The 27,632-nt window shown below is 37.2% G+C and overlaps 2 protein-coding genes across 3 annotated transcripts in view; one reads left to right on the forward strand and one right to left on the reverse strand.

The window, feature by feature from the left end:
• LOC117989464 (dopamine D2-like receptor) overlaps nucleotides 1–27,632 on the forward strand; it is a 161,096-nt gene that overhangs the window by 35,424 nt on the left and 98,040 nt on the right. The window lies entirely within an intron of this gene.
• LOC117989729 (uncharacterized) lies at nucleotides 8,877–21,600 on the reverse strand. Of its 2 annotated transcripts, none has more exons than XM_069504021.1 (7): nucleotides 21,447–21,600; nucleotides 18,911–19,055; nucleotides 15,220–15,321; nucleotides 13,627–13,725; nucleotides 12,958–13,109; nucleotides 10,462–11,168; nucleotides 8,877–9,018 (listed from the first exon to the last, which is right to left on the reverse strand). In XM_069504021.1, the coding sequence occupies exons 1-6, from the start codon at nucleotides 21,531–21,533 to the stop codon at nucleotides 10,866–10,868; spliced, it is 888 nt and encodes a 295-aa protein (XP_069360122.1). In that variant the 5' UTR covers nucleotides 21,534–21,600; the 3' UTR covers nucleotides 8,877–9,018; nucleotides 10,462–10,865. The 2 variants fall into 2 exon arrangements, with proteins under 2 accessions (XP_069360122.1, XP_034833032.1); XM_034977141.2 differs by having other exon boundaries at nucleotides 18,911–19,058.

Consider the following 27,632-nt stretch of genomic DNA (forward strand, 5'->3'; position numbering starts at 1 on the left):
AAATGTTATCTCTTCAAATAGAATAATGGTAACATGCACTGGAACTTCTGGAGCGGTAACTCAGCACGGACGCTGAATAGCTACAATCAGACAGACATTACGGATTCCACCCACGAGCGACGCGTACCCACCTACTGTGAAACGGCCTTTTGATTTCATTTGAAAACACAGAACATTTTGATGAGCTACTTCTAACTGACTTTACATAATCCTGCACCTACATTTACTGAGAGTTTTTATCGTTTTCAGAAATGAAAAATATGGAGCTCGCTTCATTTAGGCTGAGTTTGGGGGCGACCATAAAATACGTGAGGTGTTTTTTTGAATTTCCTGTCCCTCCCTCCCCCCTGGTGAGATTTCGTGAGATCTTATACAACCCCTCCCCCATCCCCCAACCTCACGTGAGATTTTTCAAAATGTGGGTTTCTTACGTAAACGCGTTGGATTGTTATTGTAAAAAGAAAAAAAAATTTGCTTCGTGCTTTTATTTACGACTAGTTAAGACTAGTAATCAATATTGCTGAGAGTTATAAGTGTAATAAAAATTTAACAATAGAATACTTCAACCGTATTACGATTACGCTTAAGATTAAATCTTAAGCATGTACAATCTGGATTAAATGGACCAAAATAGTATAATTTTTTTTATTTCAATCAGAAAAAAATTGCTTTATATTTGCCGAGACCCCCCTCTCCAACGTAAGATTAGATGAGATTTGACTCGACCCCCTCCCCCCCTTAAACATCTTACGTAATTTATGGACTTCCCCTTTGTTGTGGACTTCTTTTCTTACCAGAGCGCGTATATAAAAGGGAAAGGTGACTGACTGACTGACTGACCTATCAACGCACAGCTCAAACTACTGGATGAATCGGGCTGAAATTTGGCATGCAGATAGCTACTATGAAGAAAGGATTTTTTTTAATTCAACCCCTAAGGGTGTAAAATAGGGGTTTGAAATTTGTGTAGTCCACGCGGGTATAGTCGCAGGAATAAGCTAGTAATATTAGATAGTGCACAAGTTTAGTGTGTGTTCATACACAGTGCACTCTTTATTCCCTCACTCTTCATAATCCGATCCGGCCATTCGACACAACAGGAGACAGATTTTATACAATTCCTCCTTTTGACAACTCCCAGACTTGCAAACTTGATACGCGAGAAAATAATTCACATAAAAGGCTTTTGTACTTAATAACAGTGACATTTATAGTACACGACAGGTCGAGATGGCAATCAAGGTGGAGACGCCCCGTACACCCGCACAGCCCAAGCGCTAAGCCGGTGCGGGATAGCGCGGGTGACGTGAGGGTGTGCGGGGCGTCCCCCCCACCTCATACCCCGATTGCCATCACAACCGGTCGCGTAGTAGACACAAATTGTACGCCTCTAATGAACTAATTAACAACTAACATTTCGCTTTAATGACGGCTCTTACTAAGTTTATACTATATCTAGACCAAATGAGCTCCAGACATATTATGTGTGCTTTACTGCCTATATAATTTGTTTATAGTCAGACGTTTACCTTGTGAACTCTCACTCACAAGAGAAAAGAAAATACTCAATATTTTAATTTGTCGTCGTAAATGCCGAACATAGACTACCTAATATGTTATTGAATTCCGAGTCCCAACTCTTCAGATGCTGCAAGGAACTCCTAAGCCGTGTGGCTGTGGATTGCGAAAGTTGTGCTGGTGAATTGATATTTTAGGTACCAAGCAATGACTACTTACACTAAAAAACTTAAAAAAAAAAAACTACTTCCAAAACCACTACAAAGTAAAATAAAAAATATGTACCTATATGAAGTCGGGCGAGCATAATAAAAGAAACAAGAAATCAAAGCGTGATGCTCGCCCGACTTCAACATACATACACGTGTTGAAACAAAAGTTATTTTTTACTTTGTAGTGGTTTTGGAAGTCGGTTTTTTGAATATTTTTTTTATCGAATTGAACTTCGAATGTTGCTTGATAACATAGGTTCTATTTGACTATGGAAACCTTAAACTGGTCTCATCACGTATGCTACGGGCTACGGCCATGTTACAAAACTGCTTACAGTTAGAAATTGAATATTGCTCTTATGTCACTCGGTTCCCGCTCGCAAGCGAATTTTAATAAAAGCGATTTAAATGCTGGTTCCGTACAAGCAACGGGTGCAGTTTTCCTCGAAGAAGTTTCAATCTTCAGCCAAACATGTTAGGAACAGGTAAAATATTATAACAATTATAACGAGGTAACGCTGCCAGCGTTCTGGGCACCCTGCCTCGTTGCGGTGGTTTAGATGATATTTTCGATTTGTAATTTTTATGTTCTAGAATAAGTTTGGTATTTTTGTTTTTTGTATCTTCCTATTAAATTAATACTTATAACAATTAGTTTCTGCACCTTTTATTTTTCACTAACTTATTCCCGCGACTTCGTCCGCGTGGACTACAAATTTCAAATCCCCTATTTTACCCCTTTAGGGGTTGTATTCCCAAAAATCTATTCTTAGCGGATGTCTACGTCATAATAGCTATCTGCCAAATTTCAGCCTGATCCGTCCAGAGTTGATAGATCAGTCTGTCAGTAAGTAAGCTACCATACAAATAAGTAGTTCTAGTTCATATAAATAGTTCTTCGGAACATATTTTCACGGACTCAGATCGGATGAGTGTGTAGCCGCCCGGGGCTTGAATTATTAAAAATCTTTTCTTAATGGATGTCTACGTCAAAGTAGCTATCTACAAGCTTTTGGGTCTGATCCGTCAAGAAGTTTGAGCTGTGCATTGATAGATCAATCAGTCAGTCAGTCACAGTTTCCTATTTAGATTCAGGTAAATAAATTCAGACGAGTCGCAGGGAGCCGCGTGATTCAGGCGGCGTAAGACCGTGGCGTGTGGAAGTCCCTACAAGTGACCTATGTCCAGCAGTGGACGTCTATCGGTTGATGATGATGATGGTGAAATAAATTCATGTTATTATGAAAAGCTATAGACTATTTTTCACAGCAAAAAAACAGAGTTAACATGAGATTTTAAAAAGATTTACGCCAATGTTGTCGGCCATCGTCAAGTGAAAAATCACCTTCTGCGCAAGTTCAAGGTCGGCACTAACTGCACTCAGTTCAAGTTACGCGTCATTTAGCGTCAACATTGTTATTTGTGGCAAAAGTTTCAATGCTTTTAGCATTTGAACACATCACATAAAACTTAGTGACAAGGTCGCCCTTTCAATGAAAGGCTTTTACGGTATAATAACTCAAGAAATTTATTATGTAACTAGCTTATGCCCGCGACTTCGTTTACGTCAACTACACAAATTTCAAACCACTTACACACTTTTACCTCCTTAGGGGTTGAATTTTCAAAAACCTTTCTTAGCGGATGCCTACGTCATAATAGCTATCTGCATGCCAAAATGTATGTTCATATGTCAGTCAGTTCGTTTCTCCTTTTATCTTTACTACTAATATTTATTAGATAAAAAGAAAAAGTTTGAATTTAGTAAATATGTGTTTGTGCAGATTAATCTCCAGAAACACTACATCCATTTGTATATATTATAAATATATAAATATATTTTACTTCATATTAAATTGCACGAAATAAAAAGCAAATATTAAGAGCCACAAAAAAGTTATTTATTTTTTACAAAAGAACCTATCAATTTATATTTATTAAAATTAAAATAAAATGCGACAAAGAACAGTACAAAACCTTTACATAAAAAAGGAAAATAACTTTCATATTTTCAATTTACTTTTTATTTATTGCACAAAATGGAATCAAAATAAAATGTAATTTAAATCAAGAGCGCAGTGTGAACAAAAAGTAATGAGCTTAAATAAATAATTCATGAGCTTTTAATAACAGAAATTCTTGAGACAGCTTTTCTCTAATTTGAAATGCAATTAAAATTCTCCACAAATGAGCTAAGATAAATTAATATTTAAAAGAATGTTAGACTTTGAGTTCCTAAAATATATTAATTTAACCCACTAGTTGTATAAAATACTAGATGACGCCCGCAACTTCGTCCGCTTGGATATAGTTTTTTTTATTCGTTTTCTGGAACTCTGTCGGGATAAAACGCAGAGCATATTTTTAACCGACTTCCAAAAAGGAGGTGGTTAGCACAATAAAAGAAACTAGAAATCAAAGCGTGAAGCTTGTCCGATTTAAACATACATAAAGAAACAAAAGTTATTTTTAGAGTTCCGTACCTCAAAAGGAAAAACGGAACCCTTATAGGATCACTTTGTTGTCTGTCTGTCTATCTGTCCGGTTTTTTACTTTGCAGTGGTTTTGGAAGTCGGTTTTTTTTATTAAAAAAATATGTTACAGTTGGCCAGTAAGGTATGACTATTCCAAACTCTTCTTCATTCTGGTAATACACCCGTTCTTAGTAGTTGGCCAGTTATGGCTAAGTAATAAACGTAAAGCACCTAAATAGGCCGTAATGCAGGCATCATAACCCCGAAACCTAACATTAAAACAAACACATGGGCCGTAGATAATTAAATTTCGACGCAAAAATGAGTTTAGGAAGGCATTAATCAGATTACTTCACGCATTAAGGGTCAATCCTTATCGACCGCAGTCATGAAGGCGACAGCTTATTTCGACCTTCATTAAGTCGCGCACACATTTAGTTCGCAGAATCCGAGTAACCGTCATAGCTTAGCGGGTTGTGAAGCTGACTTTGGCTATGAGGAAGGCATTAATCAGATTACTTCACGCATTAAGGGTCAATCCTTATCGACCGCAGTCATGAAGGCGACAGCTTATTTCGACCTTCATTAGGTCGCGCACACATTTAGGAAGGCATTAATCAGATTGCTTCGGAGAACCAGAGTAACCGACATAGCTCTGCGGGTTGCGAAGCTGGAGTGGCAATAGGCAGGGCACTTCACTACTTCGAAAAACCGATAAGACGTTCGGGTCCCAAGGTGCTGGAATGGCGATGTCGCAACCGAAAGCGCCACCTTGTAGATAAGTATGGATTTAAAATTGTCGTATTAATCGCTGTACGTTGGTTCACTAATAACACATGACATAGGTAGGTGGGTACATTTTTTTTTTTTTTTTATTACCAACATAAAGAATGTTTAACAAATCCAATTTAGACACAGCAAAAAACCACGAAGGTTTAAAAAGTGTGTCATTCCGTCTACTTCTTAATACATAATAATAATAATAGTGCTTATAGAAACCCTCATTACATTACATGATGCTTACCTGTGGCAATTTTTCGTAGACAAATAACCTTTCTTACCTTTAAATTAAAAAACTCAGTTCTTTAAAGATGGCCTACTTATTTTTATGGGACGCCCTTGGGATAGTTCATCATAAATTTAAATTAGCGCACAGTCATCTACTATCCTATTCACATAGTAATTATAATAATTATACCTTTTTGAGGTTTAAATTATTCGAGTAAATTATTTTTGGGTTAGCCTACGCAAATATGCTCGGTACCTTAGTGTGTTCGCTTAATACAAATTCCCTTTGAAAAATTAGCCTCTATTTTTAGACGGGGCCTCTTTGTCTACTTTATATATTATATTATAGTGTAAGAGCTAAGTACCTATTTATCGCGAGAGCTAATTAGTGAAATAAACTTTGTTCAGGTCTAGTAGCATGACACGCGGTTAAAGTTAAGTAAATCACAGGTCAAGGTTTGTTTTTGGACGAAAATTTTACCTTTGACCATAATCATGGATGTACTACTTTTTGCCGCGTACTATTTTTTTTTTTTTTTTTTAAAGAATATTAGCCATGTTAAATGACTAATATTCCCCTTTCCTCTCCAACTAAGCGTCAGGCTTGTGCTAGGAGTAGGTACGACAATAGTGCAACGGGCGGGGTTTGAACCGTCTACCTTTCGGTTTTCAGTCCACTCCTTTGCCGGTTGAGCTATTGAGGCTCTAATAAGTACATAGGAATGTATAATATGGATATAAAACACAAAAAATTAATGCTCACAATTTATTAGTATTAAAGAAAAGAACAATTACAATTTTATATTTATAAGAAAAGTTGTTAGTACCTAAGAAATATTCTGACAAGTTATAAAAAAAATACGTAATTACAATTTTATATGCCCATTTATTGTAGTAATTAGGAATAAATTCATAAATTTATAATTGAATCAGTTATAGATCGATAGTAATAATATATTTCATTGATTTATTATGAAATATTCCAAATTAATTCGTTAAAAATGGGGAATGGAAATCCATTGAAAAATGAAATTGAACAAACGACAAAAACATGTGTTTTAATTTATATTTGAATCAGCTATGAATCCATATTAATAATAATATATTTCATTGATTTTGGATTGCATTAACTGTATTGATTTAATATGAAATGTGCTAAAATAATTAAATTAAAAATGGAAGATTACAAATCCATTGAAAAATTAAATTGAACAAAGACGTGACGTATTTAAAAGAATTAGGTTACAAAATGAATTTCTATTTGAATCTGTTAAGGATCCATAATAATAAATATGTATTTCATTGATTTTGGAATGCATTGATTTACTTATTATGAAATATTCCAAATTATTGGTTTATTATCCGAAATTGAACGAGACAAAAATACGTGTGTTTTAGAAAAAAATATTACAAATTGATTCGTTGAAAATACAAAAAATATGTGTTAAAAAAATATTTGTTAAAAAAAGACAAGATACATGTGTTTATAATAGCGCGACTCCACTATCAGAATAGGGTATTGGACTGTAGTAATAAAATGGTGTGATGTTTTGTATAACAGTAGTTTATGGGGCTAGAATTCATTATAACAGCATAATTAAAAAAAATCATGATTCATTTATTTCTAACATAATTACGTCACGTCACGTTGTACGGAATGCGAATAATGATGTTCCAATGAGTAAACGACAAATATTTTTTAATTTTTTTACATAAAAACATTTTCCAGCGAATAGTACTCTATTTTATATGTTGAAAAATTGAAAAACATAAATTGAAAATGATTATTCGCATTCCGTACAACGTGCATTAATAATTAATTATGTTAAAAATAACTGAGAATCATGATTTTTTTAAATTATTCTCTTTTATAATGAATTCTAGACCCATAAACTACCGCTATACAAAAAATCACATCATTTTATTACTACGGTCCAAGACCCTATTCGCGATAATATCACGAATTATTTGCCGAACCCCGATTGTGGAAACGTACCATAAGAGTATATTACAAAGTTATTTAAAAAAGACAAACTATAAAAGCCGTACTCAGTCGCTAATTGTTACTTAAGATTGCGTTAAAACGGGACATATTTATGTGAGAGATATAGCTCTGTCTCGTTATAACTAAACTTAAGTAACGATTAAGCGACTCTGAGTACGGCAGTTAGGTAGATATTTTTTTAAAAATTAGTACCTACATGGAATTGTTTAATCGCCAAGCTTGTTGATAATTACTTCAAATAAAGTATGTCCAGCATACTTCACTATGAACCAGTTAGATTTCGATCAACAGATGTCGCTGTAGTTTACTTCAACTACTTATGAAAATAGTAAAATAAACTATCGATTGCGAATTGGCAGACGATCCAATTGCCTATGTATATGAGGCAATTTTTTATTAAGTGTCAGTAGGCTATAAAAAAATCTTTTTTACGAAGAAAAGCTAAAAAAAACTTAAATAATAAATAGAGAGTCAGCGAGTACCAGACTATCGTTATTTTATAAAAGCTGAAATTTTGCGTATTTCTTATATTTTTTTGCTCTGCGTATTGTCCCCAACACACGGAGGAACGATCAGCGACTATGATGTTTGGATCATGAAACAAAGACGTATAAAATCTTACGTAAAAGTATAGTCTAATTTTTTTATATTTTCTTCGGAATAGTATTAGAAATCACGTCATGTATTGCCATTTATCGTGGGAGCCTCTGCCAGACACCCTTAAACTTTAGTAGTGTCTGGCAATGGGGTTGGCACGATACTACCTAAGTGTCTGGCAATGCATGACATGTCTAATAGGTACTATTCCGAAGAAAATTTACTTTATGCTTTCATGAGAGATTGTATACGTCTTTATTACCTGTTATCTGCCAAAGTCACCATGATCCCATAGTCGCCGATTGTTCCTCCCTCAATATCCCAATGCGCAGAGAAACTTTCAGCTTTTATAATAAAATAACGAAGGTCTGGCCCTCACGGCCTCTTTCTCTATAACTATCAGTGGGTATATAAAAAACTATTTTAGTACGACAACGTAAAAAAACTTACTAAGTTTCACAAAAAGACTTATCATCGAGACGTTTATCGATTAACTCCGTCAGTCGCTCCATACATACGTAGTTTGATTCTCATTCGAATATTAAACGACCAGACTAGTAATTCTGTAGACACATTCTAGAAACTAATATCTAAGTATGTTTGTGGTTTGCCACATTTCGTAATGGGCCTAAATGAGAGCCAAACTAATTTTTTTGGAGCTGCGAATAAATAGTTCTTAAGGTGGCCGGCCGCGAAAAATCAAATTTTAGGTAGTTTTTCGAAAATGGTAGACTAATCATACATCGAAGGCTTCTCTCTTCTCTCTCTCTTATTTATGTTCTCAACTTCTTATTTATAGACTTAAACTTGAAAGTGGCCAAAACCAGGGGACTGGCCAAAACCGGGGCTCCTACCCTAAATGAGTATTTTTTACCAAAGTTTTTATGGAAAAAACATGTAGATGCATAAATGTTGTCTGCAAAACTCATGACCATAATGGCTTCGATGTATGATTAGTCTACTATTTTCGAAAAATTAACTAAAATTTGAATTTTCGCGGCCGGATCTATCAAACCACCTTAATGATGATAAAGTCAAGTAAGTTGTTTAAGACTTTAGTTAGAGCTGAAAAAGGATTCGTTGAAGGTAGAAGAGGGAGACTGAGGCGGGTTGGACGGGGCTCCGAAGCTGACGCGCGGTCCATCGCTGAACATGAACGAGTTGAACGACGATTGACGACGCTGTGTGCATGGACGGTCCGTACCTGAAAATTCACGTGACGGTTATAAGTCCCGCAAATTGCTAATGCGCGTGGCCGCCATTTTAGTTTTTATTTTTATTTATTTATTTTTATTTTATTTATTTTTTTATTTAGACAAAAAAAAAGCGAATAATTCACACCACACTTCCAGACCAAAGCACTAGACAAAAAGCCGCGACTGGTGTTGGCAGTTTGCAGCCCAAATAGACCGTAGTCTGTGCTAGGGCTGACAAAGTTCATCGACCTCATTCATACTATATTATATTATATTATATACTATACTATATTTATACTATACTATATATATTCATACATTACTAAAACTATATTTTATTTGGTGCAACAGTGTTAATGCATACGGAGTTTAGATATATAATTTAAATAGATAGGATAAGTTGTAATAAGTTAAAGCATTCGTTTCAACAGATCTTGTCATAAAGACGTTTAAAATTTTCAAAAGAGGTTTCTAGGAGAAATTTCTTTATATAGAATTTAAGTTTCTTCTTTAAGGATGGGCGCTGGGCACATAAAATCAGATTAGATACCTCCAGCGGAAGGTTATTGAATAGTTTTGGTGCCGCAGCTGTAAAATGTCTACTCGAGAATCCAGACGTCCGTCGGGGAACTGAACATCTTAGTTGCCTTTGCCTACGGTGACTGGGAGTTTGCTCGATTGTGAAGTTGTCTATATATTTTGCCATATACATTGTTATTTGCCAAATGAATATTTTTCTTGGGGTTAGTACTTTACTTAGCTTAAATAATTCTTCCGTAGGAAATCGTCGGTTCTTTTTTAAGATAATTTTGAGATTAAGTTTTTGAGCCTTAAGTTAGTGATGCACTAGACTGAAGTTTCGAGCTGATGGTATATTTTTACATAAATATGCGTCAAATTACGTCAAAATGACGTCATTTTGATGTTAATGACTATGATTCCAGCGCAATAGCAATTTGCGGGACTTATACACTTCTTACGCGCTTACCTATACAGGGTGTAATTAAAACGACGACAGGTAGACTAACTGATGATTAAAATAAATTCAAGAAACCTGTATTTTTAAAAAGTTCGCAATACATTGGAAATAAAACATCTGACTGACGCTAGAGGTCAACGGAACGCTGTGCGTAGTTAGATGCCGCGAGGTCAATGCCGCGTAGTCACCAGGGCACTGACCCCGAGTTTTGCACGTTGCTGGCAACTGATGATGCAGCCTAAGAGGGGACGCGCTTGCCTAGATGTCTATTCTCTCTTGACTCGAAGGTAACAAAGTTAAAATTGGATTACAGCAAATTAAGCTTGTAGCTCCTCTTGCCGTTATCATTGGTAGGGCAGTATTTGATGGTGTGGGCGCGGTCGCCCGTGGCGCCGCAGCGCGGGCAGCAGAAGGCGCGCAGCACGGGGCACAGCACGCGGCCCCTGCAGACCATGTATGTGGAGTAGCTCACCGTTATCATTGGTAGGGCAGTATTTGATGGTGTGGGCGCGGTCGCCCGTGGCGCCGCAGCGCGGGCAGCAGAAGGCGCGCAGCACGGGGCACAGCACGCGGCCCCTGCAGACCATGTATGTGGAGTAGCTCACCGTTATCATTGGTAGGGCAGTATTTGATGGTGTGGGCGCGGTCGCCCGTGGCGCCGCAGCGCGGGCAGCAGAAGGCGCGCAGCACGGGGCACAGCACGCGGCCCCTGCAGACCATGTATGTGGAGTAGCTCACCGTTATCATTGGTAGGGCAGTATTTGATGGTGTGGGCGCGGTCGCCCGTGGCGCCGCAGCGCGGGCAGCAGAAGGCGCGCAGCACGGGGCACAGCACGCGGCCCCTGCAGACCATGTATGTGGAGTAGCTCACCGTTATCATTGGTAGGGCAGTATTTGATGGTGTGGGCGCGGTCGCCCGTGGCGCCGCAGCGCGGGCAGCAGAAGGCGCGCAGCACGGGGCACAGCACGCGGCCCCTGCAGACCATGTATGTGGAGTAGCTCACCGTTATCATTGGTAGGGCAGTATTTGATGGTGTGGGCGCGGTCGCCCGTGGCGCCGCAGCGCGGGCAGCAGAAGGCGCGCAGCACGGGGCACAGCACGCGACCCCTGCAGTCCTTCAATGCATGCGAAGAGTACTTTTCTTCAGGTTCACCGTTGTTCTTGCAAAAAGCACATTCCTGAAAACATATGACATTTGAGAGATTCCAAGTTATGTGCGTTTTAAGCAATTAAATATCACTTGCTTAGGGGTGAACGAAATCATCATGAGGAGACCTGCAGGCTCGAGAGTTATCCATATAGTTCTCAAAGGTGTATACGTACTTAGCCATTGTGGTGTACTACAATGACTCTAAATCTATCTCATTCTGGGAGAGACTTGCACCTAATATTATACTGATTTTTACTTTGCGCCCGAACATAGGCTCCTTCTTTATAAAGAGCAAGTCTAACTACCTATAGAGTATTACTCTCACGCCAGCTGGGGTGCTCCGGCCTTTGAACCAACTCCTTCCATTTGATCGGATTCAAAAGCGGGCTGTCCCACTTGTGGACAACCCCAAACTAATCAGCTCGTTAGAAAGCCTGGTTCACCGCAAAGGTGTGCTAAGGAGTTGTGTGACCTCATTCCACTCTCCTTTTTCTACAATCGCACCGTACGCCACTATAAGCAATAGGCTACTTGACAATTTTTTTAAGTTGGTCTTAAATGGTTAATATTTGTCCTATTATATCAAAAAAATTAACACTATATTTTTTTGCGCCCTAAAAACCGTAAAACTTTAATTTAAAAAAAAATTTTTCTTAGACAGGTGAAAACACTGTCGGCCATGTTTGGCCGATAGATTATCTGTGCTCTGACGTCATGCATTTGTAAACAACAGTATAACCCTGGGTTATACTGTTGTTTACAAATGCATGACGTCAGAGCACAGATAATCTATCGGCCAAACCCTGGGTTATACTGTTGTTTACAAATGCATGACGTCAGAGCACAGATAATCTATCGGCCAAACATGGCCGACAGTGTTTTCACCTGTCTAAGAAAAATTTTTTTTTAAATTAAAGTTTTACGGTTTTTAGGGCGCAAAAAAATATAGTGTTAATTTTTTTGATATAATAGGACAAATATTAACCATTTAAGACCAACTTAAAAAAATTGTCAAGTAGCCTATTTCATATTCATCAGTTAGATGCTTGGTGCACTTCGACCGTCCGTTGTGCCAGATTTTTTTCCACGCAAAACCAACTCTCTTCGGCGGTGTAGGGGCGAAACAACAAATTCCTGAACCTCGGCGAAGCATTGGCGGTTCCTCTGGTGCTGCAAATGTTCATGGGCGGCGGTAATCACTTAATCAGGAGTGCTCAGGAGTGCTCAGTAGTGTTAGAATTTCGGGAATAATTATTATTCTTATCACTTGCCAGTATACAACGTCATGAAACAACAGTGTAGCCACGTCAATATACCTTATTGAACATGTCATTATACTGTTGTCAATATACGTTTCATGACAAGACGTATATTGACAAAAGTAATTATTATTGTCCGGAAGTGGATGTCATGAAAACTACAGTGTAGGCACGTCAATATACCTTATCAAATATGTCATTATCTTTTGTCAATATACGTTGCATAAAAAGACGTATATTGACAAAGGCAATTATTACTGTTTGGAAGTGGTAACGACTTGTATTTAATACAGATGTTTTGGATAACCAGGGCTCAGACTTTCGTCAATCATAGTTGTGTTCATACGTTAATTATGGTGCGATAGTGTTTAAGTTATGAAGTTGTTATATTATGATTATGTGATTATATGATTATGAGATGAGATGAGAAGTAAAAGCATACAAAGAATAAAATATGAGTTTGATGCGATTCTCGAGTATTATTGCAAGGAAATATCCCCCTGAGCTTTCAGTAGTGACCCGATAGGTTGAGATGACTATGTATGACATGGTACTTACACGAGAGAGAGCTCGTTGCATCCGCTTACGATTCTGGTGGATTCTAGAGACCTCCTGCAGAAACTCAAAGAGTAGTGATGGGCGGATAGCCTGCAGCACCATTGTTTGTTCGCTGGTCAACATTGACAGGTACGCATGGGCCGCCGACAAAGCTGATGAAGGAAAGAATTTTGGTAATCTATATATATAAAAGGAAAAGGTGACTGACTGACTGACTGACTGAATGACTGACTGACTGACTGACTGATCTATCAACGTACAGCTCAAACTACTGGACGGATCGGGCTGAAATTTGGCATGCAGATAGCTATTATGACGTAGGCATCCGCTAAGAAAGGATTTTTGAAAATTCAACACCTAAGGGGGTGAAATAGGGGTTTGAAATTTTGTAGTCCACGCGGACGAAGTCGCGAGCATTAGCTACTCTAAATATATAAAAGAAAAAGGTGACTGACTGACTGATCTATCAACGCACAGCTCAAACTACTGGATGGATCGGGCTGAAATTTGGCACGCAAATAGCTATTATGACGTAGGCATTCGCTAAGAAAGGATTTTTGAAAATTCAACCCCTAAAGGAGGAAATAGGGGTTTGAAGTTTGTGTCGTCCACGCGGACGAAGTTGTGAACATAAGCTAGTTAAGTATAAAATGGTGAAAATGCACTTACTTTTGACCAGAAAGTCAAAGTTGTCGAACGTTTCGTCACTCTTGTGGACAGGTTTATCTGCCCAAACACTACCAGATGCAACAGACTCCGTCCTAGAAGCTGCTCAAAAAGAAAGTGTCCATTTATTTCACAATAAAGATTAACAAGCACAGATTGCATATTCGACGATCTCCCTGGCGCAGTGGTAAGCGTCGTTCTCTTATTAGTGGAAGGTACCGGGTTCGATTTCCGGCATGGGTTTGGAATTTTATAATTTCTAAATTTCTGGACTGGCCTGGTGGGAGGCTTTGGCCGTGGCTAGTTACCACCCTACCGGCAAAACCATGCCGCCACGCACGGAGTAGATTTTTTTTAAATTCATTATAGGTGCACGCTTTTTTTTTTTAATTATTATTCAGATACAAGTTAGCCCTTGACTGCAATCTCACCTGATGGTAAGTGATGATGCAGTCTAAGATGATAGCGGGCTAACCTGGAAGGGGTATGGCAGTTTTTATTAAACCCATAGGTACCCCTTTGGTTTCTACACGGCATCGTACCGGAACGCTAAATCGCTTGGCGGCACGGCTTTGCCGGTAGGGTGGTAACTAGCCACGGCCGAAGCCTCCCACCAGACCAGACCAGAAATTTAGAAATTATACAATTCCAAACCCCTGCCAGGAATCGAACCCGGGACCTCCCACTAATAAGACCACAGCGCTCACCACTGCGCCAGGGAGGTCGTCAAGCTTGACCACGATCACACCTGATGAGTGATGGGAAGTGATTTGGCCTAAGATGGGACGCGTTTGCCTAGAAGATGCCTATTCACTCTTGTTTTAAAGATACCTGGATTACAATTGGCAGGATACACTGCTCTCGGAAGAGTATTCCAGACCCTAGCCATGCATATAAAGGAATGATGACGCAAAGCGTTTCGTACGCGTAGATGGAATGTTTTTTTATTATTTTCTTTATTGGGTTTACCAACAGCTTAGTCATTCACAAATGAGCCTCAATAGCTCAACCGGTATAGGAGTGGACTGAAAACTGAAAGGTCGACGGTTCAAACCCTGCCCGTTGCACTATTGTCGTACCTACTCCTAGCACAAGCCTGACGCTTAATTGGAGAGGAAAGGGGAATATTAGTCATTTAATATGGCTAATATTCTTTTAAAAAAAAATAAAAAAAAAAAAAAATACAGTCGCAAAAACAATTTTAACTATTAAAAATACATTCACAAAACGACAAGCTTATTATAGGCAACCACAGCATGCATAAACTTATCATACATTTCCTAAAGCTAATTAACAAAATTAAATTAGATTACATATTAAATACAGATTAATGATTATTATTTACATACAAATATTTGTTGTATGTGTATACTTATTTATTTATGTTGACGGGGTGTCAACATAAATAAATAAGTATAGGGGTGGAAACTCGCCCGTTGTCTTGCGGTACGGTGGTAAAAAGGCAAGGGAGGGGCAAGATCGAACAGCTCCTGAGCACACTCTCCGAAATATATCCTGTAAAACACCGATAGGCCGGCAACGTTTCGGCGGTGATCAAGACTCTGAAGCTTCCCCAAAAGTGGTGAATAAACTTACCCGAGAAGTAGTTTGGAGCACTCCGTTCTGATCGATTGTTATCGAAGAGCGAGGCCGTTTCACTGATCGGGTGATTCATCAAATCGAAGTCCACAGATGGCGCTGCAAAATAAACAATTTCATCAATCATTATAGTGATGATTTAATATCTTGTCAAAGTCAAAGTCAAAGTCAAATGATTTATTCAAAATAGGTAATAAATTACTCTTATTGATTGTCTGGTATAGTGTTAGATTTGTAAGATAATATAGTGGTGATAATTATAACGCAAACTTAAAACTAAAGCTACGAGGGTTCCAAACGCGCCCAGGTCTGAGAAGAGCCCACAACAAACTCAGCCGGGTATTCTTTTTATTATCACCACTTTACAAATTTATTGAAACTTATTAGAACTATCACAAAGTCGTTAAGCAACTCATTCCCAAGCTTGCTTATCATTTAAATAATCCTTTACATTGTAATAGGATTTTTCAATTAGTTTACGTTTTATGAAAACTTTGAACTTGTTGAGAGACATCTCCAATATGTCTTCTGGAAGCTTATTATAGAAACGTATGGAATTACGAGCAAATGAATTGCTAACTTTACTGAGCCTAGAGGCGGGAATTACAAGTTTATTTTTATTTCTAGTATTTATATTATGACAGTCACTTTTTTTTTTAAATTTATTTATGTTTTTATGTACGTACAGTAAATTTTCAAAAATATATTGATTATGCACTGTCATAATTTTAACTTCCCTAAATTTAGTTCTCAGCGACTCTCGTGGCCCCATACTGTATATGGCTCGAACAGCCCTTTTCTGCAGCACAAAAATAGAATTAATATCAGCAGCATTACCCCATAATAATATACCATATGACATAATGCTGTGAAAGTAACTAAAATATACTAGTCTCGCAGTTTCTATGTCTGTCAACTGGCGAATCTTTTTTACCGCATATGCGGCAGAACTAAGTCTGTTCGATAAGTTATTTATATGAGAGCCCCATTGAAGTTTTGCATCTAACGTTATTCCAAGAAAAATAGCGGTATCCACTAAATCTAATTCCTCATTATTAAGTTGCACAGTGGTTTTCACCTGCTTAACATTTGGTAAAGTGAATTTAATACACTTTGTCTTTTTCCCGTTGAGAAGCAGGTTATTAGCTTCGAACCACTGTACTAACTTGGTGAGAGAATTGTTTACTTCATCAAAAGTTGTTAAGTATCGATTGATTTTAAATAAAAGTGATGTATCATCAGCAAACAAGACTATCCCGTAATTGTCCTTAGCGAGGTAAGGAAGGTCATTGATGTAAATAAGGAACAGAAAAGGTCCTAAGATGGAACCTTGTGGCACCCCCATTTTTACAACGGATCCGGGAGATCGCTTTCCATTCACGTCTACCCTTTGTATTCTATCATTTAGGTAAGAACTCATCAATTCCAATGCTGCACCCCTAATTCCATAATGGTGCAATTTCGCGACCAATGTTTCATGATCAACGCAGTCGAAAGCCTTGGATAAATCACATAAAACGCCAAGCGCATCACGTGATTCCTCCCAGGCTTCAAATATATTTAGTATTAACTCAACACCAGCATCGGTTGTTGAGCGACCCCGTGTAAAACCAAACTGTTTGGTGTGAAATAAATCATTAATGTTGAAAAAATTAAGCAGTTGAGTTAAAATTATTTTTTCAAAGATTTTACTAAAAGTGGGTAGTACAGATATCGGTCTGAAGTTAGTGGGGTCACTAGTACTACCTGATTTAAATAATGGAATTATTTTACTATGTTTCATTAAGTCTGGAAACTCACCACAGTCAACACAATTATTGAATATTAATGCTAACTCGGGTGCAACAATATCAATTAATGATTTCACAACGTTAACGGAAATGCCCCACAGATCATTTGTTTTCTTATTATTAATTAATTTAAAAGCTTTGATAACGTCAGAGCAACTAACGTGACTGAATTCAAACATTTTATTACATTCAGGCACGTTATCCTCCAATAGTGAGAGAGCGGCGGCTGCTGAAGAGTTCAATGATTTTGTAGTAGAAACAGGAATATCTGTAAAGAAGGTCTCGAAAACGGTTGCAACCTCGGGGTCTGACGTAATCAACTTGTCATGATATTTTAGTTCAAAATTACAAGTTTTATGTGTCACTCTTCCTGTTTCTTCGTTAACTATTTTCCAGGTAGTTTTTACTACATTGGAGCTGTTTTTAATTTTTGCCTGGATATATTTTGACTTGGCTGCAATGCAATCTCTCTTAAACTTTTTGGAAAACAGTTGAACGTACTGCTTGAATTCGTCACCAGTATCATATTGTCGCTCCGCATACAATTCATATAGTTTTTGTCTACTTTTATGTAGTTCTACTGTTGCCCATTCACTAAAAACTTTTGCATCAGTAGTCAAGACCGATTTACTGGTGAATATTGAGTTAAATATAGTATTGAATATATTAAAAAATGTATTATACATTTCATCAGGACTAAACCCATTTGACAAAAATGGAAGGTGTTTTATAAGGCTTAGTCTCATATTCTCAATTCGGTCAGACGTTACTGGTACAAAGGTTATTCTACGTTTAGAATTTTTTTTCTTCAAATTTTCAAACTGGATCAACTGTCCACAATGATCCGAATCCAATTTGCTAATTATGGTTTTAGTAATTGGATTTATATTTGTAAAAATATTGTCTATACATGTGGCGCTAGTTACAGTTATTCTTGTAGGCTCCATAAACATGTTGGATAGGTTGTAGGATTTGAAAAGATTTAATAATTTGCCATTTAAAGGGCTACTTTCCAAAATATTTACATTAAAGTCTCCGCACACAATCAGCTTTTTATTTGATTTTGAGATTTTGAATAAGACTTCATCCATTACCTTTTCAAAAAGATCAAAGTTAGACAAGGGTGGTCTATATACAGACACAACAATGAATTGCTCAAGTTCAACTGAGGATAGTTCTATTGTTCGCTCAACAGACAGGCTCTCTATGTCATTTCGATTCTTGAATTTTAATTGTTTGCTAAGCAAAATTAACGAGCCGCCATGAATCGCATTGGTTCTGGTGAACGAACTACCAACCTGGTGATTACCAAAATTGAATGTATACTCATGATTTTTTAACCAATGCTCAGTTATACATAAAATATCAATATTGAAATTATTCAAAAAAAGTTCTATTTCCAGATCTTTCCCTCTGATACATTGAATATTTTGGTGCACCAGATTGATAACATTAGATTTTTTGCAACAACTTGCAATTTCTAATTCTTTGCCGGTGAAGCTCTGTATACTTTGACATGTATACTGTATACTTGGTACAACATGTATGTATACATGTATGTTCTCTGTATACTGTATACTTGGTACAACAACTTTTATCTAGGATCTTCACAATATAAAGAAATCATGAACATGTAAAATAAGTACCTCATATAAGTATTTGCTTTTTAACAACCACTAGCTTATGCTCGCCTCGCTTAAGAAATTTGTGTAGTCCACGCGGACGAAGTCGCGAGCATAAGCTAGTCTTCTATAAATGCCTTTAGAGAATTCTAGGATCTCCATCATTAGGCGTTTGTCAGACCCAAGACAGGGCCCAATTAAAGTCCTCTGTAATGAAATCCTTTCTTCAGTGGAGTACCAATTTACGAGCAAGTGGGAGAAAAAAAAATTACGTACCAGTATCCCCAACTTGGGGCTCTGGTGGCGCCGCCATAGAGCCATAGTCCTTGTTGATACGACTCTGGAACGGCGGAGCCAACGGCGAGAACACGCTCCCTTGACCGACACTGGACCCTCCATGCTCTGATGCTGGATAACTCTCCTGCTGCAATATGAAAGTCATCATCATCATCATCAACAACCGATAGATTGTCCACTGCTGGACATAGGTCTCTTGTACTTCCACACGAAACGGTCTTCGCCTATAAATAGAAATATGAAAGTAACTTAACAATATGCCTACTTTTGATCATCACCGTCATCATGATCAACCAATTACTGGCCACGGGTCTCCCCTCAGAGTGAAAAGGATTTAGGCCATAGTCTGCCACGCTGGCCCAATGCGTATTGGCAGACGTTCGAGCCTTCTAAAAGACCGCAGCGCCTATCTCTGCGCCACCAGGAAGGTCGACGAAATGTTCTCCCGATCGTATTCCAGTCTCAAAAAAGACTAATCAACAACATAATAAATATTATAGTAAACAAGTGTGTGCCTAACAGATGCAATGTCTATTCCCTCACTTTCATAGCTCGACAAGACAGCAATCTTACATGACTGAAGAGAGATGGCCCAAGAATATAGTTGACATTTTAAAGTCACGTTTTTGAAAATATTTTTCATACTTAATGCTTCTAGAAAGGCAGTATTTTTCGAAATGCGTCACATAAAAGAAAATAAAGATAATTTTGTGCGAGAGGCGTATTTTCAAAATACGTTTAATAAATAAGTATAATACTTTTATTAAAGTTAATCTTTAAAAATAAAAATAATTTTTTTTTATATTTAAGAAAATCCAAAACCGAAATAAGTAAGTACCTAATTATTGCATTCTAAATGATTTATTAAAAGTAATAGGTAGTAGGTAGGTACCTAATACAAAATGTAAATAATTTTAGATTTTTTAAATGCAAAATAATATAATATAGATTTTCCTGTTTTATTTAAAATACCAAATGCAACATTTTCAAAGTACGTAGATTGTACTTTCTAAGGTTTATAATTTTCTAAATCTTTCCCAAATAAAATGTTTAAACGCGAAACAAAATAGGTAGGCGCGTACCTTCTAGCAGTTTAAATGAAAGTGTTTCTTATAACACATCAGTTCTGATTGCAGAACAAAATGTCTGCAAGCCACATTTAGATTTCGTATTGGTACTCGACTTGACACTCGCAAAACAATCAATTAACACAGTAGGCACGGCGAATTCACAAAAAAAAATATAATGAAATTTTTTAAAAAAGAAACTCTGTATTTCTAATGAGTCCTTGACTGACAAAATGTCAAAAAATAAATATGTTTTATTATAATCACTTTGGAATGCCTTATAACAATGCACAGTACAGTACATTAACAAAAAACATAATATTATAAGTAATAAAAAATAAACTCATAGTGTATTCCTAAGTATGCCTGACTGTAATTTTTTTTAATTAACAAGCGGTAAACCATAGGAAGTTTTAAATTGAACAGCTATATTATTATTTCAAAATGCGCCACGTATACTAGAAAATAAAGAAAATTCGCATTGCAAGTATTTGCAATACAAAATGGCGGCACGCCGGTGTCGCTCCACGTGCAATAGATCTTATCTCGCTATTTGCTATGATACGAGCAAAAACACTACTGTCACTTTTAGAATAGAACACCTTATAACACATTCACAAAAAAAAACTCATGTGTCCCAGACCTTCCCTGGACCCAGTGTATACCTAAGTATCACTGACCTGAACACCCTATTTTATAACAATGAGCACAACACTTCCACTATAAAAAAATTAAAAAAAGCCGTGTCGACGGAATAATTTAACAGAAAAAATTATAAGCAATTTTAAATTAAAGGCAATAAGCAATATTTTTTCGTAACGCGTCGTACACCTACTAGAAAAAAGATGATTCGCATTGCAACCGATATTTTCTATTATTTATCAACATTTTTACAGAATGAGCATAATATTTACATTCACAAAAAAAAATAGTCAAATTGTGTCCTAGACCCTCCCTCTACTCCTAAGTATCCCTGACATTAAACATTTCTAATTAACAAGCGAAAAGCCATAACGAATTTTAAATCGAACGCCAATAATATTTTTTCGTAAAGCACCACATTACAGTCCATACATAATGACGCCTTACGCACCATTTTAACCACTAGCCCTATGGGTCAACTGCCATGTCAAAAATACGGTTCATCTTAAAAATAAGGACTAAAAAACTAATTTGACACAAAAAGTTTAAATGGCGCTTGAGGAGTCACATTTTACGCGTTGTACCTAGTAGAAAAGAAAGATAGTTTGCATCTTTGCATCGCAACACAAAATGGCGGCGCGCCGCGTCCTCAGTTCAGAATTATTATCACGTAAATTTTGTAATCTCGTATCACTGACAGTTGATGCAATACAATTTATTCAGAAATCCTAAACAAAATAAATGTTAAAAATTCCGAACTAAGAAAGATTGTGGAAAGAAAGCATATGGATATTAAAATTACTCACAGTTGGCTGGTCACTTATTGTCAATATTATGGACTTTGGTTCTTCCATGTTGAAATTGTATTGATTTTTCTTGAATAATTGATCCATTTCTTGCCTGATGACACGAATTCACACTTCTTCAGCCTTAAAACGCCACTCATTAACAAGAGGACGTTGTAGTCCGCGAAGTCCTATTTATACGGCAAGAATACCGATATATACGAATGTATAGGTACTATGTACAAAATCTGCTAAAGCAGGTTACTCACACCTATCACAGGGGCAATCTAGGAACTTGACCCTAAATTGCCTCCTTAAATGTTATGTGGAGGCAAGCAGGGTCAATATTTCTTAGGTTCTCCCTGTGGCAAAGTGGCGGAGTGCTAGACCTTCTTAGCTTCCTACATCGTCCCTGCCGCCTTGCTACGCGGTCGTGTGTGTACCGCAATTGGGGTACTTTCTCAATCTTTTCTTTTTTTCCTTAAGGTTCCGGTAATACCGGCGTCATTTTTTAAGGGAGAGATCTGTGTACTGGTAGAGATCGCTATCGCTTCACAGCGATAAGGCCGCTAATTGTATGTTCTTCTTTTACATGTTTCTTTTTGGTGTACAATAAAGAATATTAAAGGACTCCCGCGATAGTTAAAGGCTTGACGTCAAGCACGTAGTTGATGATGTTGATATCAAACGGCTTGATGCGACTGCAAACGGTACTTTTCTCATAAATCGAACACTATCCGACCGTCGCGTCTAATAAAAACATTAAATCGCATCAAACACCGTCAATCACGTAAATATCACTCAAACATCAAGCAAACATTTAAAATGTTCATTATACTTGGCTCAAGCAAAAATCTACGTGCTTGACGTGAAGCCGCTTGACCGTCTCGGAATCCCATGGGTTTTGCTTGCTTAAGCAGCTTGATACACCCGTTAAGCAGCTTGATCCAGCAAAAACATTTTTCTTATTTCTCGAACTCTGAGAGTTCAAGCAAAAAGAAAAAATATAAAACCGTATCAATCACGCAAACAAACAAAGCAAACATTGATACGTTCAACATATTTGGTTTAAGAAAAAATCTGCGTGCTTAGCTCTGAACAGCAGGCATGTATGTAAATAAAAAATCTAAATTGCCCCTTCTACTATGCGACCATTAGATTGCCCCTGCGTGAGTAGCCCGCTTAATGAAACAAGTCTTTGAAAGCAGTTTTTCAAAGTACCCTCAGATTATAATTTTTTTCTAGGAGGCGTATTACCAAAGTACCTGTTACCTGATACTGTGACTGTACATCATGAATGTCTGATGAATCACAAATTCAATGACTTATGTGATATTTTAGCCGGACAAACCTACAAGGCAAATCAGAAATTGTACAGTTAGAACTTTTAACGGGTCAAAACTGGTTTAACTGCTTAAAATATTCAAGTCTTTTAACAAATAGCTCAAAAGTAGTTTAGACTTAATTTTACTGAAAAATAATTGGCTTTGACTAAGAATGTTATTTAAAATAACTTTTGAGCTTGAATATTTAGTAAAAAGTATTTTAATATAAAAATGTACGTATCGAAGTACTTAGGTATAGTGGTTTTGGTGGTGATGATGATAATCATTATGATAATTTTTGTTCATAAATCCTCCATACTATATAATATTATAAATGCAAAAGTGTGTATGTCTGTCTGTCTGCTAGCTTTTCACGGCCCAACAGTTTAAGCGAATTCGATGAAATTTGGTACAGAGTTAGTTTACATCCCGGGAATTTTTAAAAAACCTAAATCCACGCGAAGGAGGTTGCGAGCATTGTCTATTGGATAAAAAGTACCCTATGTCACTCTCCAGGTCTTTAACTATACTTACTTATGCAAAAAATCACGTCGATCCGTTGCTCCGTTGCGACGTGATTAAATGACAAACCAACAAACCAACAAACCAATAAACCAACAAACAAAACACTTTCGCATTTATAATATGGGTACTGATATGAGACAGTGTTTGTTTGTGGGTTTGTCCTCGAATCACGCCACAACAGAGCAACGAATCGACGTAGTTTTTTCCATGAATTTAGTTAAAGACCTGAAAAGTGACATAGGCTACTTTTAATCCTGGTAAAGAGTTCACACGGAAGTTTTAAAAGCCTAAATCCACGTAGAAGAAGTCGCGGATTTCAACTAGTAGTTACATACAACTACATAATTATATTATTACTAGACGATGCCCGCGACTTCGTCCGCGTGGATTTAGGTTTTTGAAAATCCCGTTGGATCTCTTTAATTTTCCAGGATAAAAAGTAGCCTATGTCCTTCCCCGGGATACAAACTATCTCTGTACCAAATTTCGTCAAAATCGGTTGAACGGTTGAGCCGTGAAAAGCTAGCAGACAGACAGACAGACAGACTGACACACCTTCGCATTTATAATATAAGTATGGAAGTACGTATTTTATCATTATTCGAAGTTTGTAAAAATCGCAGTTTGTAAATACGCAACTGAATGCAATGGTTCGACGTAAACAGACTGAAGTAAGCTTGTTTTGCTGCAACTCTAGTTACAAGGACTACCCTCATCCGCCAAAATATAAAAATGCATGGAAAAGTACTGGATGGCCTTTGTTTAAGTATCGACACGTCATCCAAGTCAGTTTTTGTATTAGGCCACTAAGATAGTAATGCGAGTGAAAGGAAACTCACATGCATCCCTCGTTACATACATGAACCCTGACAACATAACGCTTCTTTTTTCGACAGTCGTAACTCGTATATAATAAACTAGCTGATGCCTACGACTTCGTCCGCGTGGATTTAGGTTTTTAAAAATCCCGTGAGAACTCTTTGATTTTCCGGGATAAAAAGTAGCCTGTCACTCTTTTATCATGCAAAAAATCACATCGATTCATTGCTCTGTTGCGACGTGATTGAAGGACAAGCCAATAAACCAATCAACTAACACATTTTTGCATTTAAAATATGGGTATTGATAACTTTTTAAACTCTCTATAGATTTTTAGAAAATTACATTTTTATAGTGAAAAGTTTCATGCGCCAATTTTTCAAAACATTTCTTCCGCCCGAATACCTCTTTTACCGTCTTCTCGAATGCAACTAGTGAATTAATGTGTCTCCCGAATGCTTAAAAGTGTTTCCTTTTTAACAAAAGTTATGACAAATTTGGGCGGGCGTAAGTAAATAAGATTAGGAGTGTGTAAATTCTAGAACAATGTGACAAAACACGTCTAAATCTTTTGCTATCCCTTTCATAATGTTGCTTGCGGAAAAGGACAGCACTAGATTTAGACCTGTTAATTTAGTTTAGAGATTGTGTACAAAGGAATCAGCTGGTAATGAAATAAATTCAAGTTTTATTTTCGCAAAACTTTCATGTTGCACCACGTATTTAAGAATGATTCATTAGGCTCATGTTTATTTGTAACGAACAAACGAACGAATGAATGTTTCTAACGAAGTAGGTAGGTACGAGCCACTATGCGACAGGTCGAGATAGCAATAGGGGCGTCCCCCCGCCTCATACCCCGATTGCCATCTCGAGCTGTCACCAACAATACACTGCAGTTTTGGAGAAGTTGCATGAATTATTATATCTAAATGTATTTTGTACTAGCTGATGCCACCGACATCGTCCGCATGGAATTAGATTTTTTAAAAATCCCGTGGGAACTCTTCGATTTTCCAGGATAAAAAGAAGCCTATGTCACTTTTCAGGTCTTTAAGTATATCCATGCAAAAAACCACGCCGATCCGTTGCTCTGTTGCGACGTGATTGAAGGACAAACCAACTAACAAACACACTTTCGCATTTATAATATGGGTACTGGTTATTTCTTACTGTAAAAGAATTACTTACATTAAAATAATTAGGTAGATATATGCTCATGAAAAAAGATATACACTATAGAAGATTACGTAAATAATAAAATCGCGTGGATTTGATTGCATTTAGATCATCATCATCAACCCATCGCCGGCTCACAGGTCTCCTATCAGAATGAGAAGGGTTTAGCAATAGTCCACCACGCTGACCATGTGAGAATTGGCATTACAGAATGTGTACAATTAGGTATTACGTACATAAGTGTAGATACGTATTAAGTAAACTTTATTAATGGCTAAGTATACCTAGATAACTTTATCCGCGTGGATTTAGATTTTGTTACTTAAATCCTGTTTCATTACAAAATTTCCGGAAAATCAAAGAACTCTTTGATGGTAAATTTCACGGATAAGTGAATTATGGGAAATTCACTTGAAAAGCACTTAAATTGTAAAAGTTACATTGAATAAAAACAAAATTTCAATTAGTGTAGGTAGTACCTACTTAATTGAATCTTCTTCATATATTTTGACACCTAGTTTTTCACTTCGAATTTACAGATACGACAGACAGACAACGAAGTGATCATTATAAGGGTACATTTTGAGGTAAGGAACCCTGAAAAATCTAATTTTCATTTAATCGGCTTAGCTTCTTCTCCAGACCAACTACGTAACTTCATTTGTCAAATTCAAATGCAAAATCCTTTCGCAGTTTTAATTATCGTCCCCGGAATAAAAGAAACCCGAAACTTGACGCCGGGGACAACTTTCGGTGAACATTTTTAGTAGGGGAGCCCAACAGGCTAAATAGGGATTTACTCGAGCGTCGTGGGGACCTATTGGATCGTGAAGATTAGGTGCTAAAAAGAAATAAAGGTTATATGATGTAACCCCTTTCACTGGTGGGGAGGGCGCGTACAGGTTTTCAAAAATGTAAAAAAATATAGTCCCAAAGAAATACAATAAAATATTTATGCCGGTTTGCATGGTGGGGGCGGGTGGTCGTACAAAGGTGTAGAAGGAGGCGCTCCATCTTAGGCAACATTATCACTTCCCACTAGATCTAATTGCAGTCAAGCGCGAGTCTATAAATTAAAAAAAAAAAAAAAAAAAGAAAATAGACCCAAAAATATTTATGGAGTGCATCAGATGTTGAGAAGGGATGTTAAGTGAATCCTCAAATCGCTCCTATTCAAAAAACTGACGATTTGGACGCAACCAAAAGTCATGACGGATATTTAAAACTTTGTGACTCTCCCATTTCCTTGTGTCACGCTCAAATTGTCAGGTCAATAAAATGCACACTTTTCTGCATCTAATTACCTTACCTCGTCTTAATCTAACGCGCTCGAGTAAATCCCATAATCCTCTCTTGGGCTCCCCTACCATTTGGATTATAACACTTAAAACTTTCCAATTTGAATACCTAATCCTTTGAGGTGATAAAGTTAATTGAGAATAGCCTTGGTTTCTGATTCATGATTTTAACAGGAAGAATAAGTACCTATTAAAAATATGCCTAGAAAGTAAATATGACCATGAGAGAAACGGGTTAACCTAGAAAAAAGAAAGAAAATGCATTTATTTGTTGTTGGTTCAACTTCAAACCCTTATTTCACCCCCCTAGGCGATGAATTTTAAAAGCGAAGCTCCGCTAAGAAAATAATTTTCTTAGTGGATGCCTACGTCACAATAGCTAATGGCAAAGTAGTATGAGCTGTGCGTTGATAGATCAGTCAGTCAGTCAGTGAGTCACCTTCTCCTTTTATATATTTAGATTAGGTATCATAATATTATCTAGTATATCATAGTTTAGTAGGGTTATTTAGTAAGTAATTTTCCACTTTAACATACAGCGTGGTAGATTCAGCACAAGGTTTCTAGGTATTTGCTATTTAGCACCCATATATTCGATCCATTATTGAAATTGCTAGCATTATATGCTGCATGTATCGTGAAAACTATAGATCGCAATCTTCCTCCATTTCGCTGAAAACGGTGTATTAATGCTGATGCAAACGGAACGTACCTAGCACATAAGCTGTGATAGCCTAGTGGTTAGGACGTCCGCCTTCTAGTCGGAGGTCAGGTTTTCGATTCCGAGCACGCACCTCTAACTTTTCGGAGTTATGTGCGTTTTAAGTAATTGAATATCACTTGCTTTAACGGTGATGGAAAACGTCGTGAGGAAACCTGCATGCCTGAGAGTTCTCCATAATGTTCTCAAAGGTGTGTGAAGTCTACCAACCCACACTTGGCCAGACTGTGGCCAAAACGCTTTTCACTCTGAGAAGAGACCCGTGCTCTGTAGCGAGCCGGCGATGGGTTGATCATGATGATGATGATTTGCACGCTTCGGGTATCTAAATATATAAAAG

The sequence above is a fragment of the Maniola hyperantus genome, chromosome 16 (genome assembly GCF_902806685.2).
Source record: "Maniola hyperantus chromosome 16, iAphHyp1.2, whole genome shotgun sequence".
Classification (NCBI taxonomy): Eukaryota; Metazoa; Arthropoda; class Insecta; order Lepidoptera; family Nymphalidae; genus Maniola; species Maniola hyperantus.

Bases quoted from the DNA above. Each gene is read 5' to 3' on its own strand.
- LOC117989729 (XM_034977141.2), bottom strand. From the start codon at position 21,533: ATGGATCAATTATTCAAGAAAAATCAATACAATTTCAACATGGAAGAA. The intron at 19,059-21,446 runs GTGAGTAATTTT...TTCATATTGCAG, and splicing joins CAATAAGTGACCAGCCAACT to CAGGAGAGTTATCCAGCATC. The intron at 15,322-18,910 runs GTACGTAATTTT...TTTATTTTGCAG, and splicing joins GCCCCAAGTTGGGGATACTG to CGCCATCTGTGGACTTCGAT.